The following is a 21828-nucleotide window of genomic DNA, read 5'->3' on the forward strand; positions in this document are numbered from 1 at the left end:
AAATGTATAAGTACTTAACACTGAGCCATACATAAAAGGGGTTCTTAATAAATGGTAGATACTATGTATGATTATTCGCCATAGCAAGTATGATCCCTGGTGAATAATATGTGCTAAATAATTGGTAGGTATATGTATGGATGTCGGATGGTAGCCAGCCCCAGATGAAGGTCTCGGGGCCTTAACATCAACCATAAGACCAAGAACGTCACACTAAAGATCAGCTTTAGGAAAGGAAATGGATGGGAGAAGCAAATGGAAATCATTTTAAAGGTCAAATTTGCACAAATAGGATTTGTGCATGCAAAAGCATGCCATCCTATAAACACAAAGTAATCCCCGGGCTCTCATAGCTAGCTCAAAGGATTGTAAGCGGGCTTTCAATAAATCACAACTACCCACCCCTTAGGCATTTCTCCCCCTCACCGAACTCAGTCTAGGAACTAGGAACACTAGGCATCCTGACTTGCTGTTTCTAATCTCACACACACACACACACACACACACACACACACACACACACACACACACACAGAGTGGGATGGATTCTAGAGCCTCACACATGCTGAACAAACATCTACTGTGAGCTACACCCCCAGCCCTTTCATGTATTTGTGAAAACAGCAATCTACACTCCCACCATCCACCATCACCATGAGGATGCTTCCGTGTGCCCCTTAAAACTAGGCAGAAAAGTCTAGGACTGGTATTGTTGTTTTGCCCAGATATTTTAAGCAGGGTCCAGACTGACGTAAGTGACAGAATTCTGTAAAAGACCACAAAACTAAGACCCAGCTCAAGTGCCACATTTCAGCTGCAAGGGAGTAACACAAACCTGAGAAATAAACATTGGCTGGAACCAAAATGAGTTAGAAAAATCTAATGTTTGACTTTGTTGGTGGTGGTTGATTGGTTAGTTTTGTTTTAATTTTCATCTAAAACCAATTCACTTCTGGCTGAAGGCCAACACACAACAGCAACAAACTCAGAACAGCATTCTCACGCTTGCAAGGCAAGCACTCTCAGGATGTGTGTGTGCGTGGGGGGGGGGGCGGGGGGTCTGTGTATGTATATGTATGTCTGTGTATATGTATGTATGAGTATGTATACGTGTTCGCGTGCGTGCGTGAGTGCGTGCGTGTGTGTGTGCGCGTGCGTGCGTGCGTGTGTGTGTGTGTGTGTGTGTGTTCAGTAGGGGTGTACATGTACTAGTGTACATGAGGTGGCCAGAGGACAACCTCCAGTGTCATTTCTCAGAATCCATGCACTCCGTTTTTGAGACAGTCTCTCACTAGCCTGTAACTCAGTAGCAGAGGCTAGACAGGCTGGCCTGGAGTCCTGTGCATCCGCTTCCCTGGTGCTGGGCTGATAAGGATGCACCAATAACACTGGGCTTCTCAAACTCAAAACAGTGTCCTCCTGCTTGCAAAATCAGCACATTCCAACTGTGCCTTCACCCTTGCCTGAGTGATAACATTTTTAAAAAAAGTTTTCAATACCATAGATTTATGGGAGAGAGAGATTCTGCATTTCTATGAAGAATTGAGAAAAATGGAAGAGGAGCAGGTAAGCTAGAGCACCTGAGGGTCTTTTCCTGCCTTCAGAAAAGATCCCAGCGGGGCAGGGGGGAGAGTGTCCTGGGGGACAGAGAGCTTCCACTCTCACGCCAGGTCCTGGAACACAGAGTTGAGAATAACCTGACGTTGGTCAAGGAATATGATTACAAGCATGATTTGCCACAGGTGCAGGCAAGAGCGTCACATATTTGCACCCCTAGTTGAGACCAAATTCCTCATTATGAATGTGAGGGTAGAGGCCTGACCTGAAGCCGGGAAGGCCTTATTCCCAGTGTAGACTCCTGGCCTCATATTAGAGAACTGCCCCTTGTTCAATAGGTTAACACATTGGCTTTCTTTATTTAAAAGAAAAACAAAACAAAAAAACCCTCTAAGTCACACTTATCCGGCCACCCGTTAAACTCCCAACAGGGGGTCACAGGCTTCAGCCTCTTAGGAAAGCCAATCCAACAGCTTACATAGGGTCTGTACACAGCAGGTCCAAGAGCTGTTGACCCTCCAATCCTTCTCACAAGAGCAACCCCCAGTCAGCCTCCCCATGTTCAGTCCCTTTGCCTCCAGATGTCTCCACACACAAAAATAACTCTAAAGCCCAATTTTGATCTTGTGTTGGAGATGAAAAACAAACAAACAAACAAAAAAACCCAGAACATTAAAAAAGATATAGTGCATCCAGTCATGTGGGTGAGATTTAGACAGACAACAAACTACATAACAATTTGATTCGAGCTTTTCCACCACTCCCAACAGACAGACACACACCCACACACAGACACACCTCTTACCCACAGACACACTAAATTTTGCAGAGAAGTCAGATGAATGTATGTGAAAGTATTTAGAAAGAACTCTGAAAATTTGCTTTTCCACAGGCAGCACACAGCAGGCATCTCCATGTGTCATGTTGTATCCTGGAAGGCTTAATGTAAACTAGTTTAATTTTATGAACTGCCCTCAATTGGGTATGCCTCATGTGATGGAAAATGTCCCATTGATGCTCTTTCCACATTAATAATACACATATAACTAACAGGCAGGGGCGTTATAAAGGCATCTTTAAAGCTGTGTGACCCAGCTTGACCTGGGTCTGATCAATGGAACGTCTGGATCATGTTGCAACTTGCAGAAAATACAGAGGAGCCTCACAAACCTGGAGACAGAGGAGCATTGCCAGCTCTGCCTGGGGTATGCACATGGTAACACTGTGGCTGTGGGAAACTCTGCAGGTCCCAACACCTAGGGACTTGCCAACGGATTACAAGAGAAAGGAGGACATTATTGATTGGAAGAGATATGAGAACATTTCCAGTTACTTTTAAATGTGCAAGATTAAAATTTCAGTATGGGGTACTCAGGCAATAAAAGAAAACACAAGAGAGCAATGACTCTCCAAGTCCCAACAGTAGGGACTTGAGCAGGAGGGGTCAGGTGTGAGTTCGTTATTGGACCTAGGCAGGCTTACCAGAATGTCAACCTTATGATCCTTCTTTAAACCATGCATTTGTTTTGTATGGCTTTCTTCATCTGTGTTTTATTGTACAGTGAAAGATTTCAAACTATGATCCAACTTTGCTCCCCAAGGAAACGCTAAAGCTGAAAACTCCAATACACATGTAGCCATTTAACTTTAAATTTTAATGACTTAAAATTAAATAATAAAAAATTTAGTTCCTCATTTCAAGGGTTTACTAGCCAGATGGTGTCTGTGGCTACTACACCAAAATAATATAGAATAAAGGTTTCCTGGTGGCACAAGATCCTATGGGATAGAGCTCGTCTAGGCAAAGGGGGCCTTGCAGATTGCCAAAGCTCCTGGGATTCCTAGATTGTTTCTCCTATAAGACCAGCAGATACAGGCAATCCCTGGACATTGGAGGCTTGCATTCCTATTAATCCTTGCTTATGAAAAGGAATCCTGCCAATGACAAGCAGTATAAACTCACAGTGACATCCACCCAGCAACCACATGGACAACAAGCTGACCTCACCCAGAGCAACATTACCCCAGTGCAATTAACAGAGAGGTGGGGGCAAAGGACAAGTCTGAGTCACCATCAAGGAAAACATCTGGCTTGTGCCCAGGTGCAACACACTCATACGACACCGACGGAAAACTGTGGCCTCCAAGACGAAGAGAAAATTGACGAAAGGCAATGTGGGATTCGAAACGGGATCCTAGAACAGATATCTGAGGAAAGTTCAAGGAAGGGTTACAGTTAGTGACGGTGCTGTGCTGCTGCTAATTTCCTGATCATACGGTAGTTATGTCAATGTTGACACTAGGAGAAGTACCGGGAGAGGTGCAGAAACTCGCCACCTTCTTTTTAAAGTGTGTGTGTGTGTGTGTGTGTGTGTGTGTGTGTGTGTGTGTGTTTAAATTAGTTCAACATAGACAGTTTAGGGAAAAGAACCCTATTTCTTCCAAAGTAAACAAAGAATTGGGAGTGGTATCACATACCTGTAATTACAGAATTTCCAAGTTCAGGGGCAGGAGAATCACATGTTTGAGGCCAGCCTACACTACAATGTGAGACCCAGTTTCCAAAAATTAATTAATAAATAATTCATTTAATTAAAACAGAGGCTGACAGGCAAGAACTCCAGCTAGAGCTAGACGCAGCTGGACCACTTTGGGACGAGATGTGTTTGGCATAACCAGGGCTCATGGAATAAATAACGGTATGCCCCCTCTCACCAAGAAACTCCCCAGGATTTTCCTCCAGAAAGGTGAGCTGGATTACTGGAAAAGGGAGTGTGCTGTTGAAGGAGGCAGTGGTGTTTACCCCAGGGAGACAAAGGAGAAATCATGAAAGTGAGATGACGCTGGCCTGCCCTTGGCATTTAGGTACAGTCCAACTTTTTCATAATTATTCATACATACCTGACCCACGGTGATGATTTCAAGCTGTCTTTAGAATACCCACAGGACAACCTTTCTCAGTTTCAGATTTTTGAACTTGTTTCAAAGACTGCTGGAGTGATGCGAGATGCCCATGAGAATGTCCAGAGAATTCACCAACGAAAAAGAAATACCATTTGGGGCTACTTTTTAAATTATTTATTTCATTTACCTAATTTATTGTGTATGTATTTATGTGCCACACATGTGAAGGTCAAAGGACAATTAGTTGAAGTCAGTTCTTTCCTTATACCATGTAGATACTGGGGATCAAACTCAGGTCCCCAGACTTCATAGCAAGCTCCTTTATATACACCGGCCATCTTGCCAACCCTGCGGCTAATTTTTAAAGTAACTTAGAAATCTAGCACATGGGAAACTATTTTTCCTGAGGAATATTTACAAGACATTAGGGTTGTACCCAGCTTAGGCTAGAAAATAAATATTGGGAAATGGAGTACGTAAACATCCATGTTTCATTTATCATCAGATCTGCCACTTGGTTTATTTTGTGTGGTTATTAGCTGCGTCCACAGTTCTGAGATCAGAACCTCAAATCTACAACACATGAAGTCTAGGAAACAAAGGCTTAACTTCTTCATCTAGCTTAGACTGTTGTCTAGAAATAACTTCCATTCTAAGAGTGGGGCAACTTGGAATACCACAAGCAAAACAACCAAATATAAATGCCGAGGTTTGTATCAGCCTTTGAGTCATGTTCAGGGGATGACTAAAAATATATGCATCCAAAGATTAAGAGAACAAAAACAATAAATTAATTAAATAAAATGCAAAATCCATTCTGTTGCAAATCAAGGCAAGGTAAATGGAATACTAAGAGATAAAGGTATAACTCCAAGGGGAGTCTTTTCCTTGCCCATGGAATCTCATGTCTAAAGTCTCTGTTTTTAATCAGTTATTTTAAATAAGTCTTAATATATAATTGCCAGACTGTTTGCCTATAAAATATCAAAGTTAAACATATGATCCTAATTTACTCAGAACTCCTAGATTTAAATGAAAGCTGTGTTTCTGCTCCTAGAATGAACTGCTATTTTCCAAAGAAAGCCAGAGGAGCCTGGGGCCTGCTTGGGGTAGTCATGGTCCCAGGGCTGCTGGCTATTGTACAGATGATGCTGAATGGGCACCCACACTCACAGGCAGCAGCACTCCTGACTCTAGTCCACAGAATACAAAGATTCATGAGCTGCCAGGAGGTAGGAAAATGACACAGTAGCTCCAATGAAAGGGATGAAGCAGAGGCTGGAGACTGAAGTGTCCACTCTGTGCTTGGGCTTACACAAAGCCATTTATCTCTCACAGTCCATATCACAGCTGCAAGCTCGAGGATCTGGGCCAGAATCCATGGACCTAGTTTTGTTGTTTTGAGACAGGATCTCATGTACTCACATAGTCCATGTTGGCCTCTAACTTACTCACTATGTAGCCAACGATGGCCTTGAGCTTCCTATCCCACTTTCATGTCCTGGGTGCTGGGATTACAGGAGTACACCCACCCCCACAGTTGGTTTATGGAGTACAGGGGACCAAAAGTGGTGCATGTTCTGCAACACTCGAGCAACAGAGCCGCATCTCTAGCCCCACAGTCCTTTCCTGATCTAAGATTCTGTGAACATGGTTCTTCCTGACCTAGTGATGACCAGAATGGTCAAGGAGGTCAAGAGTCATCTTAGATGTATATGAATTCAGATGGATACCACACAAGCCCCATTTCACTGACTTTGACTCTATCATAATTTAAGCAATATGAAAAATCCAATGGTTCACAAAACAACTACCCAATTATTTCATAGTTAACAAAAGTTTTATCCATCTGACATGAATATACTTAAAAAAAATTTTTTTAAGAGCCAGGCATGGTAGTCCATGCCTTTAACCCTAGCACTCAAGAGGCAGAGGCAAGTAGATTTGTATGAGATCAAGACCAGCCTGGTCTACACATCAAGTACCAGGGCAGCCAGGGCTACATGGTGATATCCTGTTGGGTGGAGGAGGAGGGGTTGAAAGTCTAAGATAATGTCTCCACAGGGCTTCAGGACAGTACAACAAAATGTAATATAACTTGGTAAAAATGAAACAGGTGCGCAAATGCATAAAAAGCCAAAGTCAATGATGTATTTCCTGATGCTGTGATAAAACTGAGGCCATCAATCAACTCCCACCAATGGTCAAGTCTGCCAAAAGCATCTTATGCACAAGTGAAGCTATTAAAATTAGTATCATGAATGTTACTCTTCCAGAGCATACTTAGATGTATGTGTGTCTATGTGGTGCATGCATACCCACTCATGCATGCACACGTGGGAGCCATCACACAGAGGTGGCCATCGTGTGTCTTCCGCCATCTTTCTTTATCTTTTTTATTTTTTGTTTGTTTGTTTGAAACAAAGTCTCTCCCCAAACCTAGAGCTTGCTGCTGAAGCTAGATTGGCTGGCTGGCCAAAGAGCCCCTGAGATCTGCCCATCGTCACCACTCAGCACCAAGGTTACAGGCATGAGCCACCACACTGGCTTTTACATGGGTACTGAGTGAGTATCCAAACTCAGGTCCTGACACCTGCTCAGCAATCTCTCCAGCCCCAGAGTTTACTTTAAATGAAAGAAAGAAAAAAGCATTAGTAATATATCTCATTATCATATTAAATGGAAAACTCAAGAGAAAGGCCCAGAGCTTCTATCCCACGGCTCTATGGTATTTCACTAGATTCATTTAGCTCACCAAGGCAAGTCCTCACACGCCAATGATCCCTGTCCTGGTCTGAAAATTAATCTTCATAGACTATGACTCTGCAAGTTAATCTGCATCACTTAGATATTAGATAGCTATGTATCCAACTCCATATTAACAGGTACTGGGTCTCTTGGCTACACAATTAAGCAAACTAAGAGTAAGACACATCAGCTTTTAGCACTAAACTTTAATTTGGTTCTAAAAAGAACATAAATAAAAATAAATAAGTTAGGCATGCTTATAAACTGTTTATAATACTAGCCATTTGATTTTTTAAAAATCACACATATAGTATATGGAAATAAAATAATATTAAAGTCACACTTTAAAATTAAAACCAACTATCTCTCAGCTGAGTGGTCAGATGGAAGCCACTAGGGTGAAATTGGAGAGACAGAGCTCACTTGAGTGACCAAACTCAGCACATGGAAAACTAGATTCACTCTAAAGACAAGTTTAGAATTATTACTGGACAGTGACTCCCAATATGATAGCTCTACCTAGGGAATATAAATATTCTTTGTGGAATGTTTATGGCTAGAACAACTGACTAGAAAGGTGCTTGAGTTTACAGGACAGGACAGGAAGCACTTTTTAAACTCCTCTATATATTTTGGTTAGTAATCAATATTTAAATTGGTTTCAATAGTAAAATCCTCATCTCCTATTTTGAGACAGTCTGTTTATGGGCCATGTTAACTGAGACAGTTATATAGTTGTGTGAATCCACCCATCAGAGGCTCAAGTATTAACATAAAATTCAGAAAAGAATTTTAAGGTGACTTATGGTTATTTAACATCCTGGTAAATGTTTTGGTTTGGTTCCGTCTTGTGCCAGGGATCAAGCACTCCACCTCTAAGCCAGATCCCTGGCTGCAAAGGTAAATTTGAATGTGAACAAAGCAAAGTGTGAACCACATTTTCTCCAATCCCTGAGACTTTTGTGTCAATTGCCATAAACGGCACCACAAATCATACTTCATTTAAAAACTTGAAGGAAAAACAAATGAAAAGATGAGTAAAAGGGATTGCCTGTGTATCTGTATGGCTTCAGAGGTAAAGAAAACACTACCGTGAAAACCCACACCGTCACTGAATCTGCCTGGTTTCAGGTCCCAGCTCCACCACTCCCTGCTGGTGGGGGAGCTCTTGAACTTCTGTCTGCTCCAGTGCCCCTGCTGCAGGGCAAGGGTGGCACTGCCAGCTCTCCACAGGGTGAGCACAATAGACACACATTGTAAGCACACATCAGCTCAGGAGCAGTGTCGTGTGAACTGCCATTTCTCCCTTGGGAGCTCGGATAAAAGTCCAGGTGAAAACCCATCTTACGTTTCAACCTAGAGCCCCAGAGCTCGGTGGTATCGCTTGCAAAGTTCTCTGGTACTCTGAAAACACATCAGGCTGAGTTCAGCCTATAAGTAAGAAAGGAATGGCCAATGATAACAAACAGAAAAATCTAACTAAATGAACAGGCAGTTTCTAAAATAATGCTCCTTGTTTTAAATATGTAAATGTTCTAACCATATTTCCCTTATTAATCTGTACAGCATATCTAGTATAACTGAGTGTCTTATATATAGACCTAATTTCCATGGACCAAGAGCCCTGAGCTTCTAAAGAAACTCAGTAATCAGTTCCTAGGCTTCCTTTGAGAGAGCCAGCAACAGTGTGAAGGCCTCATCTTTATAAAGGCAAGGGCCTGTTCAACTTCAATACAATGTATCTTTCACAAGAAGCTACAATGCCCAATCTCCCTTCCCCACCCCCCACTGTAACATTTTCCTGAAACATGTACAAGACACAATAAGAACAAAAGAAGACACACAAGGAAACAATGTATTCTTGCAAAGAGCCACTGTGTGCAGAGTCGGCAGGCACCCATAGCCCCAGAAACAGTTCTCCATCTTCTCTAGGATTTGGTTGGGACCGGTAACATCTTACATATAGCCTTCCATTCTGGTCTGCTTTAGTTTTAGAACACACAAGTTACAGTCACTTACCATGCTTCCTGCTACTATTTCCTCACCTTAGAATATCTGCCTCCTCATCCCAAGGCAGGAAAATTCCATGCACCCTCTAAGCCCTAACCTAAAGCTGTCATCTAGTATGTTCAGTGTGTGCAGCCTTCCCACAAGCTGCCACGGTTCTTACTTCATTCAGACTAGAATATCATATGTGCACACTAGACGCAAAGTCATGATTTGATGCTCTCATGGAGTGCTTCTTGGGCTCCACTCTAAGTTCCTGATGCCAAACTTATTGTCCTGTGGGCTGAATTACTGGAATGGTACAGATGCAATGGTGGTCCACGCATCCAAAGTACACTCCTGCTCTAGTGGCTCTTGATCCTTCAACACCTCCACAATCAAGTGTGGTCAATAAACGACAAAAACTTCAAGAAACGGGGTCTTGTGAGGAGCAGCACAATCCATAGCGCAATAATACAGTGTATGGACCCGGGTTTGAGTCTCAGCTCTAACACATTCAAACTGTGAACATGAACCAGTGTCTAACCTTCTCTGTCCTGTGGAGTATCTGTAAAATGGGGCAACCCAGCTTACCTCTTCAGAATTACTGAGGCCAACTAATGATCAAATTAAGTCAAGAACAGTACCTAACAGTGAATACTACATGAGGAGAGCGGGAAGGCAGTGGTTGTCAGTGTGCTTACAAGAAAATCCCCACTCTGCTGACCATGTAAGCACTACACATGGGTGATGAGATACATCCTAAGAGTCATGGTTGGGACTGGGGTACAACTCAGTGGCAGAACATTTACATAACATGCTCAAGAAAAGTTTGCTCGTCAGACCTAAACAAATCTGTAAGATGCCTTCATGCCCTTTATTCACTTCATTGGTGACTTCCCAGTCCCTTATTAGAGTTACCTCAGACAAGACAGATAGACCTTGCATTCCTTAAAATTCCCAAAATAGAAATGTATAGATATGGGGTAGAGCGAAGACAGCCAGGCAAGAAGGCATGAACGATGAACTGTCCTTACACTAATCTTACTTTGTGGACTTGCTCCTAAATAATTCCAGTTTTGAGGTGACAATTAATCAAGTCATTCCCCTCCGTTCTGTTCTTCACAAAAATCTATTTCCACAAGCCATTTTCCCCTTTGTATAATTTAATAGAGAGGTTTTTTTTTTTTTAATTTGGTTTTAGCAATTTCCACTCAATCTGACTGTTAATACTATGTTCCTACCAAGATGTTTATGGCTTAAGTTAACGCCTACCATGAGTTTCACGATTTGGTGGAAAAACAAGATTTGAAATGAAGGGTTTGCTGTGGAAAGTCTGAGAAGGGTGAGGACCGCAAAGACTCAGAGAGTCTAGTCCCAGAGAAGTGGTTCAGTGTTTCCCTTCCCAGCATCACTCTTTCCTCTCCTGCATACAAATCCTGACTGCAGCAGTACCAAAAGGAAACAGTTTCCAGTTGGCTGGGAGGATGTTCCTGCAAAACTGTTACAATCTGAATCCAGGCCCCACCCCTAGGCTGCAGCCGTTTCAACTCTCTCCCTACGCAGAGGAGACTCTGGGGTGCTTTTAGAACAAAATCACATAAAATGAGAAAACCCTGATAGTGTAGAGCAACTACTAACTGCTGGCTTTTTCTTCTTTCTGTTTGAATAAAACCTGTAAAGCTATTATAATTCAATTACAGATATTTCATGCCACCATTCCCATCCCCTCTTTCTCACCTTGAGGCTCAAAAAGCCTTTCAAGTTCAGGAAGTTTAAAAATAACAGAATCGATAGGGTTAGGCCTGACAAATGTGGGGTCAGCTATTAGAGATCTCAAAGTAAAGCAGAACACAGAAGTGATGGGGCCAAATGTACCCTGAAGAATGGCTTCAGTTTTTCACCCTGGATCCAACACATCTTGCCTTCCTAATACAGCCAGCCCAGAAGAAGTTCTTGCTTTATTTGTGGCAGTGAGATTTATTCCTGGTGCTTGCATATTTTTCATAAGAAAGAAGAAACGGAAGTTTCATTCCCACTGTACCAATTTATTAGGGTCAGTACTACACAACTCATTATAGAAGCAAACTGGAATTTTCTGCTCTGTTTTTCAACGCTGCTGAAAGGGTGTTTTGTAAGTCCTCTGAAGATCTACTCTACTTGGCATACCATTGGATAAGAAACCAGCTTTAAAAAAAAAATAAGAAAGCTGACACTTGGCCCCAAGTTGCTATCTTTCAGGTTATGAGCGTTTGTAACATAACCACTCTAATATTTATATAATCACACACCCAACAAATATTTGTGTAGTGTCTGTGGAGTGCCAGGCATTGCAGTAAACACTGGAGACACGGAAGAAGTCTTGATCTTGCACTCTGCCAGCAGAGGAAAGAGAAAGACAGAGACAAGCTCCAGGATCAGGCATAAAGATCCAGAACGTCGGGAAGCTTGGGACTGAAGCTAAGACTTACAAGTCACGAAGGTGTCATCTGGTCTACTGCAACTTAGGATGGCCAGAGGACCAGAGAAAGGAAGCATTCCTGTCTGGAGGAGGAAAACCTCCACTGGAAAGTCAAAAGAAGCAGGGAAGGGCCTTTGGACACCCTGCTGGGGGCCGAACTACACCCTGGGGCAGTTCAGAAATGAATGCTGTTCTGAAACCAGGCTGACCCTGTGTCTAAAACCTTAAATTTGGGGGATAGTCTCTGGGAGGGTGAAATGCCATCAGAGGGTATGAAATCAAGACACCATAAAACGAAAGAAAGGGAGAGCCTAGTTGTCAATGTCCTCTAAAAGCAAACATTGTTAAGGTCCCAGAGTGGGATAAGCACTCTACGCACTACATCTCTGGCTTCCAGTTGGGGAGGAAGTATGTTAATAAAATAACAGAGCAATTTCACTCCCCAAGAAAAAGAGAGCCACTCCCCAAGCCATGTAACAGAAATCAGCGCCAGATGGGAATATCTGACACCACTTCAGACCTGGCATCCCTACTTACAACAAATAGTATGCATCTTAATAAGGTGGGGGTGGGGGTCAGTTGAGAAGAGCCTGAGTGGCACCTGCCCTCAACTGCCTAACTCTTCTGAGTTTTACAGGCCACGTGGCCTTTGACACTGACACAGTACTTCACTTCGTACATTGTAACAAACCTCCCACAGTTTCAAGTTGAACCTACTACTTCCTGGATCAAATTTACAATTGAGTTAACACCAAGAGTTCATCTATAGGGAACTGGGGAGATGCTTCACGTGGATGAAGTTGTTTGCCACACAATCATGAAAACCTGAGTTCAAATCCCCTGAGCCCAGGTAGAAAGCCTGAAGCAGTTCGGTGCATATATGTAATCCCAGTGATCCTACATGGAAATGGGAGGGTAGAGACAGGAGACTCTCCAGTAGCTCATAAACCAACTACCCTGCCAGAGCACAGTGGAAGAAAGCAAGAGACTGTCTCAGTCAGGTGGAGGACAAGGATGACTTGTGAAGTTCATCCTCCTGTCTCCACACACAGGCTATAGCATGGGCACACCTCCATTCACAAACAAATGTGTACACACAGATGCACATACACAAAGAGTTTTTTTAAAAGACTTTAGCTATAGTTGTCATTTGGGAATGAGGAACCAGTCAGAAAGGGGATGTCAAGGGGTGAACTCCTGCTTTATAGGCAAATGATTACAGAAACCTCTGACACAACTGTGAACCCCATGGACAGCTGGAGCTCACTGGCAGTTTTAGGAGGTTGAATTTTGTGCTACATGTAAAATGTGCACCCTTCAAGCCTTGGGCTGGAATTACAATTTAGCACCCTAGATTCAATTCCAAGCACCGCAAAACAAACAAACAAACAAACAAATAAAATGAGGCAGTGATTCCAGCACATGAGAAGAAAAAATATTCCATTCAAGTTGGCCAAGCTCACGATTCTGCCCAGCTTGGCTCTCGGCCCTTGTCTATCTCCTGGCACCTGGTATCCACACTACTTGGCAGATGAGGACAACTGGACATCCTTTTTCTACAAAGCTGCCAACTCAATCCCCACTGCCTCATTTCTGTTTAAAGGCTAGTGTTTAAGCCCCGTCACCACTTAAACGAAGTACAACAGCACATGCCTATAATGCCAGCACCTGGGAGACAGAGGCAAGAAGATCAGAAGTTCAAGCTTCACATCCTCAGCTACATTGCAAGTTCAAGGCCAGCCTGGGCTATATGAGACACTGTCTCAAAAAGGGTCAGCCTCCACTAAGTGAGTCTCTCTCTGGAATCCCTCAGCTTGTACAGCCCATGGCAGATAAATATTCTTTCTTTCCTATTTCCCCATCAAACACCAATTTTCACTTTTTTGAGGGGATGCAAAACCCATCCTGGTCAGGTATGTTAACAGGGATTCAAAATAAAATGTCACCAGCAAAGCAGAAGAAAAACTGACTTTTACTACTGAAAAGTTGGAGCTTCAGTGGAGCCACAGGTAAAGGACAGGATATGATATGATATATATATATCTCCCTGGCAAGAGAGTGGTTCAAGATTCCTAACCACTGAGCAGTAGTTAGGAATGCATATTCATTCCTACAGAGCTCTGAGAGTCCAGGGTTGGCCCTGCAGTGTCGTGGGCTCCTACGGACTACATAGTTGCATACAGGGCTGACTTTTGATGCTGTCTTAGGGATATCACAACCAAACAGTCTGAGCTGGAAATTCATTTTAATGTGTGATATTAAACAAAAGAGAGAGCATAGAAGAAGAAAAGGAGGGAAAATTCAGAGGCTAGCTAGATATAACGAACTACGTGAGCCACTACCTGCCTGGCACTTCCAATAAGCAGGTCACGTTTACAGAGACTACTTCCACCGCTGTAATTAGAGATGGGCAGGGCTGTTGCTAACTCTGAGAAGGAAAAAAAAATTACTTGGCTCGTTCCCATTTCCAGTAGTGAAAGTAGCAGATAGCCCCAGAGGACCAGACTCTGTGAGAGCGGTACCAAGGACCATTCTGTCCTAGACAACTGCTTTTGGAAGCAGCTGATGCAGGATAGAAATCCACCCTGGAAACAGACCTCCCTGTCTAACAGACAACTCAATGTCATCAATGCCTAGGCCATACAAATCTACTTCCTTTTCTCTTCCTTTCTCTGGAAAAAAAAAAAAAGGAAAATGTGGGTGAGGATCGGCTCTCTGCTAATGTTAGGGAGAGAAATGAACACAGAGTCACCAAGTCAAAAAGCAGGAAGCAGAAAGGAGTAAGCAAACATGGAAAAGGAGAATGCAAGCCTCACGCTAACCTTTAAGAGCTACAAAAGGACAAGGCTGTCTTGATCCCTGAAGCCATTTCATGGCTTCTGGGTCCACCATGAACTTCTTTTTCCTTCTGCCTAGTATTTAAGGCTCTTGACTTTACCAACGTCCAGAGAGTAAATTCCAAATAGGATCCTCCTGGGTTACCAGCCCTGGTAATATCACTTTTCAGAGTTGTACATCCACAATACAATATAAGTAAGAATGGTACTTATCCACAGTGTGAACAACTCAACAGTCTTTTTGGAAGTTTCCCTGATTCCACTTACATCAAATCTTAGGTCAAAAAAATTAACTTAAGTGTTCCATGTGATGATAAAATCCTTTCTTAGTGACACAGATTACACACACAGTTTTTTAGGGTTAAAGTTCATTTATTATTTTAGTCTTAGAATTTTTATCGTTCACTAAGTAAAATTATGAGAGCTTGTTACTTGTGACTTGGATATGTGACTCTTGTTTGAAATATATGCAAGCCGGGCGGTGGTGGCGCACGCCTTTAATCCCAGCACTCGGGAGGCAGAGCCAGGCGGATCTCTGTGAGTTCAAGGCCAGCCTGGGCTACCAAGTGAGTTCCAGGAAAGGCGCAAAGCTACACAGAGAAACCCTGTCTCGAAAAACCAAAAAAAAAAAATATATATATATATATGCAAAGAAAGAGGAAGAGAGAGAGAGGAACTAGAGACAAAGAAGAGAGGGAGGGAGGGAGGATGGGAGGAGGGTGAGGGAAGGTGGGATGAAGGAAGAGGATATACTTGCTACAACTAGTTTACCTACCGACCAAACCAACAAACTGTTTCTGGAACAAGAAAATACTGTTATTCAGTAATCAAGACCTAATATATCAAGAACATAGAAAGTTTCAGGGCCAGGCATGGTGGCACATGCCTTTTATTCCAGGACTCAAGAGGCAGAAGCAGGCCGATCTCTGAGAGTTCAAGGCCAGCCTGGGCTACAGAGTGAGACCCTTTCTCAAAAAAATTTTTTTTTCCAAACTCCTGCTGTAAGTTGGAGGAAAGGGTTGTCCAATGGTGTAGATGAAGATGAGTTTATGTCCTGAAGAGGAATAACTTTCTAACAAGCATAATCAAAGGGAAAAAGGTCAGAGAACATTAATATAAAATGTATTCTAAAATGGGGAGGTGCTAAGAGGAGCACTGATTTTAAGGAGACATTAAAAGCAAGGCAGGCTGGATAAGTATTCCTGGGGGATTAAAAGCACTGTCCTGGGCATAGCATCTTCCTTAATTAAGTTACCACAATAAGATACAATATGGCCACAAGAAGTCAAGTACAGATGATACATACTAAACAAGATATAGTGAGCAGATAGCACTTCTAAATACCTCCATTGTAGAAAAGGTTACTGTGAATTAAAACGTGTGTCTGCACTAGAGTAACTCTTACTTAAAGCAATCGGAAGGCAAATTCTTCAAAGCAAAGAACTGGACACAGAGCCTATTTCTTCAATTCATTCTTCAATTCATAAATCCAGTATTATTATAAATCTAGTAAGGCAATTCACAGAAGAAATACAAATAGCTACTGCACATTTGAAAAAGAAAAAGCATTTGACCTCACTAATAACCCAGGAGACAAGTTAAAAGTAAGGCCTTTTTCCCCTCTGACATTAGCAAAGATAAAGCTGAATTCTCTAGCATCCTCTCTACCCAGAGAGCACAGAGAAGGGCAAGCATGCTGTACATTCATAGTAAACTGTACATTGGAGCCCTTTTGGACAGCAACTCTCCAGTACTCATTAAAATTGAAAATGCAAACAGCCACACTTCTGGTATCTGTTTTAGAAATACCTACCCTAGTTCCCAGAGATGCTCTCTGTCGTGGTGCCTATGAGAACTTAGTAGCAACTGACATAGCCAGCAGTGGAGACAAGGTTGAATAACATGCATGCAGCCACTGCGCAGAATCAGGTGGAGCTGACAGTGGCATGGATGGCTACTTAGCAGCCGCTGAGGGAAAACGATGGAACTACACAAGCAACATACAAGTTCCATCTCTTTTACAACTATGTATGTGCAAACCAAGACTAAGTGGGTGTTTTTGAAAGACGTTATCCCTGGGAGAGGTGGAAAGAGAAAGGAGTGTGCTAATTCACTTTTTAAAAACTTCATGAATGTACTTTAAAAGAAAGAAATCATGTGAAAAGGGAGTTATGCAGGTGCGAGGCTGTTAACCTGAGAATCCACTGGAAGCTCAGTATACGCTCTGCGGGACATCTCACAGAACTCCCCATGACCTTGCACCATGGCCACCCTGTGACTTCACCAACAAAACCTGCTCTGACGAGTGGGCTGCCAGAGACCCACTTGACTTTGAACCATTTTCATGGGAGAAAAGAAAGATATACCTTTAAAACAACATACCTACTTTCCTCTGGACAAGTAATATTAGAGGAAATTCAGCTGGTATTTTTCTTGTAAGTTTCCATAGGCGCTGACCCAAACCAAAGCCACTATCAAAAGAGTAACAGACTGTGATCTCATTTGAATCTTTCAACTACTTGAAATCATACTCCAACCTAGACCCAAACCTAACCTATGAAGTTCAGGCCTGCAACTTTAAAAACCAAGGTATTCCTCTCATCTATTATAGAGGCCGATCCAACATGCTTTCCTCTCTATTCTGTTTAAAAGGAATATCCATTCATTTCCAAATGGAGCTCTCAAAATGACTCATTCAATCAGGGTTTTAAGCACATCATGGAATTAAGAAAGGAACAGTATTAATGATCATTATGCTATAAAATGTCCCCTCTCTAATATGTCTATTAGAAACAAGCTCATCAAATTGCAAGTTTACAAAAAGATAATCAACTTAGTAATATACCATCACTTGTAAAATAGAAAAGCACATACAGTGCCTTTCTCTAATGCACTTAATAAGAGACGGTCTTAGGACAATATTTTCCAGGCTAGAATGTACTTTCCACTCGCCCTAATAATAAACCTATGCCCAGATGGGAAATGTAACCCGAACTAAATAAACATGCTATAGACGATGAGCAGGCAAGCCAGAAGGAGAGCTGGGGAACCTGAAAAGCCTTTGCAAGCTAAAAAGGAGTTATTTGTCCAATGCAACAGATAAGACCGAGAATATAAAAAAGTTAGATATTTGATGGCCGCACAATGATGGTGGCTTTGGTTTGGGTCAGAGAGGAAAGTCAGTGGGTCCTGCCACAGGAGAGCATGCATGCAGTCATATACTCAAGCTGAAGGAAAGGCATACCATGCAGTGATACCAGAGCTGTCAGTCACTCTCATATCGCTGACATAATGTCAAAGTGTGCATACTATGTTCCTAGTGACAATAGGTGATCTACACAACTTTCTTGGAATGATGTATAGCCTAAAATTAATTGCCTTGAGAACCCAAGGTGTAGGGGGGAAAATGAACAAAACAGAGAAAGAATGGAAAAGAAATGCCACATGAATACGAAGTGATTCCTTTTTTTTTTTCCCCCTAAACACCCACACAAAGACAGCAGTTTCTGACAGGAATGTTCTCGGCAAAAAATAAAATTACAGGAAGGCTTTTTCTTTTTTCTTTTTTTCTTTTTCAATGAAGAAAAAGGCAGTTCGATGTGCAGATTACTAGGCAATACCATGTGATATTTTTCTTAAAAGGACCATACTAACATCACTTGTATTTTGGAAAACACTATCTAAATAACATATCTTTTGGATCACAAAGAAATGGTGAGCAGAAGTACAGTTCCCGTGTGCAGTGCTCACTTCTGGGTGAATTTGAAAATGAAGCCCGCCGAGGCAGCTTACCTTGGCACTGGAAGCCTTGTTTCCCAAACCCCCTGGAAAACAGAAAACAAGAACAAGTATCTTAGCATCCTTTTCATTGAGACCACATTGTAATGAGTTACATGAACAAGTATTCTACAGGGTTTAAAAGTCTATACTTGGAACCCAATGGCTTGATCAGAAAAATGTGCCCAAGTATCTAATTAGATGAATGTGTACAATCATCTTTTTAAAATAAATACGTGAATCTGTCTATAAAGGACCGCTGAACTATTACCAAGCTTCTATCTAGTCTTTTCTCCTTTTGATTGATTCTTAAATTTCAAAACAAGAAAATGACTTCATACTCAAAATTGTTGGCTACAATATTCAAATGACACAGGGGAGCTTGTGGTTTTAAATAGGGGGTTGGCTTAACTTTTACTCCTGAACAAAGTAATTTTTTTTCTCCCTAACGACAACTGAAAAGTAGCTTGTTAGAAGTTTGTTTCAAATAGTGTATATCTAGAAATTGCCAAACAGCACCACTGTTTACATTTAATTCTGGCTGGAGGACCCAATTTGATGAAGCATCGTTGCTATTGCTTGCATCTGAGATTATCTGTGATCTAATTTTCATTGAGAACCAATGGCATTCAAAGCGCATGCTGAGACCACTTGGCTCTTATAAATCCTTCTAGAGAACTGACTCTAAGCAGAGAGCCCCGATGTGGATGGATATTTGACTACAAATACTGTTCCAACAGAATGAACTGCATCAAAATGTTCTCAGAGGCCGCTCATAATCTCTTGCTTTGCATAGCATTTTAAATTTACAAAGCACTCCACATTCCTCTATAATTATCTTAAAGTCATCACCCCCCAAAAAAAAATTAAATTCAAACATAGTTTTAAAATAACAGGGCTTAAATACTGAAATAAAAGTGTAAGTTAAAGACTCATAGAAGCCATAATGAAGGAAAATTGAGAAATTAAATCCATTGCAAGATGATCTTGGTGGGGGATTCTCTAACCATCCAACGGACTGCTTTCAGATTAAGTAAAGCGCTTGCTTGGGGGACTATTCAGAGTGGAAGGGATCAGGGATCTTTATGTCCACAACACAGTGTGTCTGGTGACCTGAGTACCTCCCCATTTCACCAGGGACTGCTCCTCTAGGCAGTGATAGTGGAGATTCATCAGTTAACTTGGCAATAATGTAAGTCCTTTTTCTAACTTATCTACTTCCGGTAGAAGTAATCAGCAGTCTGTCCCCTTTGAAAAGTCTCAGGGTTAACACAGGAGGCCGAAAACTGCCAAATGTAATATCCTCTCTTTGTGCTTAAGTAGCTTTATCTACAGTTACCCGCTCCTTGAATTCAATTGCTTCAGATGCTAACTACACTCTGGAAACTGTAAAGTGGCTGTGTTGTTCGCCAATGTGCATTTTTGAATGATTTCTTAAAAGGAAGGAAAAAATCAAGCATCTCATTGGCACCCTGGTGGTGGGGCTCCCCTCTTAATTCTTTTCCCTGAGTGGCATGGGTTCAGAGCCATCCATCCTATCCACTCTGATACCCCAACATGTATCATGCCAGCCCAAGGACCAGTTGGTGTCTAGGTGCACGGTCACCCCTTGCAGCTCCCCATTCAGGAGGGAGCTAAGGAGTCCCCGTAAGTGTCGGGGTCCTAAGAGAAAACTGAAACTAATATTCAAAGTGGTGGGAGCGAGTACTGAGAGTTAGTTCCCTTAGTTCCAGATTGCTAAGCATTGGGATTTTTTTTTGAGGGGAGGGGGTTTCATTGACAATTTAAAAATCAGATGAAAGCTATACTTCTCTCACCAGAAAAACAAAACAAAACTCCACAAATCTGCATAAACATAATTTCGCCTATTTTGTCAGGCTCCAGAGAGACCCCTGAACCCTTCCATCTATCCAGCCCCTCAGTTACCAACGGTCGGCGTTCACTGGAAATCACCTGAAACACTAACACCTTTAGCCATTACAGTATTTTTCTTAAATAAGCCCTCTGTCCTCATCAACGGGGTTACAAGTCTAATCTCCTGTTGACAGGGTCTATTTTAAATGACTCCCTCTGCCCTCTGCCATTTGCCTGCTGGGTTAGCCCTCCTCCCTCACGGCAAGCTTTCAACAGTTTGCTGCCTCCCATCTCTCTCCCTCCCCATCCTCCCCCTTCTGGGCTCACCCAGAAAAGTCAAAGTCTCCGTGCCCAGTAGAAACAGCCTACAGTAGGCAGGGACCCAAGGTTCCAGTGGAGTCCCAGCCCGACGCGAGGCACAAACACTCCCCGGAACGCGCCCAGCCTGGCTCGCCAGCAACTTGGAGCGGCGCGCAGCGGCTCCCCGCTACTCTGGGGTGTGTTTCTCGCGCGTCTCGGGGCCACTCTGCCTCCAGCATTCTCTCTTCCCGTTCCCTTCGCTCCCACCGGGCCCACACTGGCCGCTCCGCTTGGCTACGGGGAAGACCCGTGCGCCCCAGAAGAGGCGAGGGGACACCCCCCCCCCCCGCACCGGCCATCCGTGTCACTCCCTGTGCCGGGCCAAGCGTCCCTTCAGAGCAGGGCATGCGAGGCAGCGCCTGGCCACTTCCCAGGGAGTGTCCCGCGTGGGTGCGCGCCTGTCACTCCAGGCGAGAGTTCGGACTCCGGCCGGGCACTCTTAACTTCTCGGAGAGGTCCTGTCCCTGAGAGTGTGGACGCGCCTGGGCTTGGAGACGTCCCGGAGCCCCAGTCCCCGGGACCATAAGAACTGAGCCTCGGGCAAAGGTGGCTCCCTGGTCCCCCGCCTGGGCTACCGCGCGCACCTACCAGATGAAGTCGGTGCAGTGGCTGCAGAAGGTGGGTTGCTTGAAGAAGCGGGCGATGAATTTGTGGTCCTTCACCTCGTGCACGTTCTTCTGCCTCAGCGCCCCTTTGCGGGCGAAGCGGTTGGCCACGTCCTGAGACGCCGTGGAGTCGTTGGCCGGGTAAACGTCAGCCATGGTCCCCCCCAACCACCTCTTGCCTCCGCCGGAGAGCAGCAGCCGGGGAGGGCCGGGGTGGGCGGGGGCGGCGGCCGAGGTGGCGGTGCAGAGGTGCGGTGGTGGCGGCGGTGGCCGGGGAGAGCCGGGCCGGCGCTGCGCTGCTCGGAGCTGGGAGCGGAGCCGCTCTCTCTGGCTCTCTCCGGCTCTCTCGCTCGCTGGCTGGCCCCACGCTCACTGACAGCCCGGCGCCCGGCGCTCGCGCTTCCTACTCGCGGCGGCGGCAAGAGGCGGCCCGGAGCGGCGCCGCCCACTGCGCATGCCCGGAGAGCTAGCGTGTGTATGTGTGCACGCGCGCGCGCGCGGCTGGGGAAGGAGCGCGCGAGGCGGGGGCGCGCGAGGCGCGAGCCTGGGGCCCTCTTCGCGGCGCTGCGCTGCGCTGCACGGAGCGGGACACGCGTACTCGGGGGTCCCTGTGAGCCCGGCGACTAGTCGAGGGCGGCGGTCCCGGGGAGGCCCTGGAGATGTCCAGCCCAGGAAGAAGCTGGGAGGGGCGGGTCCTTCTCCTCCGCCGCCTGCTTCTTTTCCTCCCTTTTCCTCTGCT

The 21828-nt window shown here is 44.0% G+C and overlaps 1 protein-coding gene across 1 annotated transcript in view; it reads right to left on the bottom strand.

Moving 5' to 3' along the window:
* The window catches only part of Prkca (protein kinase C alpha), a 399699-nt gene extending 378229 nt beyond the window's left edge, over positions 1-21470 (bottom strand). Inside the window, exons 1-2 of the mRNA XM_059272016.1 lie at positions 21073-21470; positions 18286-18317 (exon numbers count right to left, since the gene is read on the bottom strand). Of these exons, the coding sequence (XP_059127999.1) occupies positions 18286-18317; positions 21073-21245 (205 nt within the window). The 5' untranslated portion in view covers positions 21246-21470. The remainder of the gene's footprint in view (positions 1-18285; positions 18318-21072) is intronic.
* Positions 21471-21828: the final 358 nt, after the last annotated feature.

Source organism: Peromyscus eremicus, chromosome 8a (assembly GCF_949786415.1).
Source record: "Peromyscus eremicus chromosome 8a, PerEre_H2_v1, whole genome shotgun sequence".
Classification (NCBI taxonomy): domain Eukaryota; kingdom Metazoa; phylum Chordata; class Mammalia; order Rodentia; family Cricetidae; genus Peromyscus; species Peromyscus eremicus.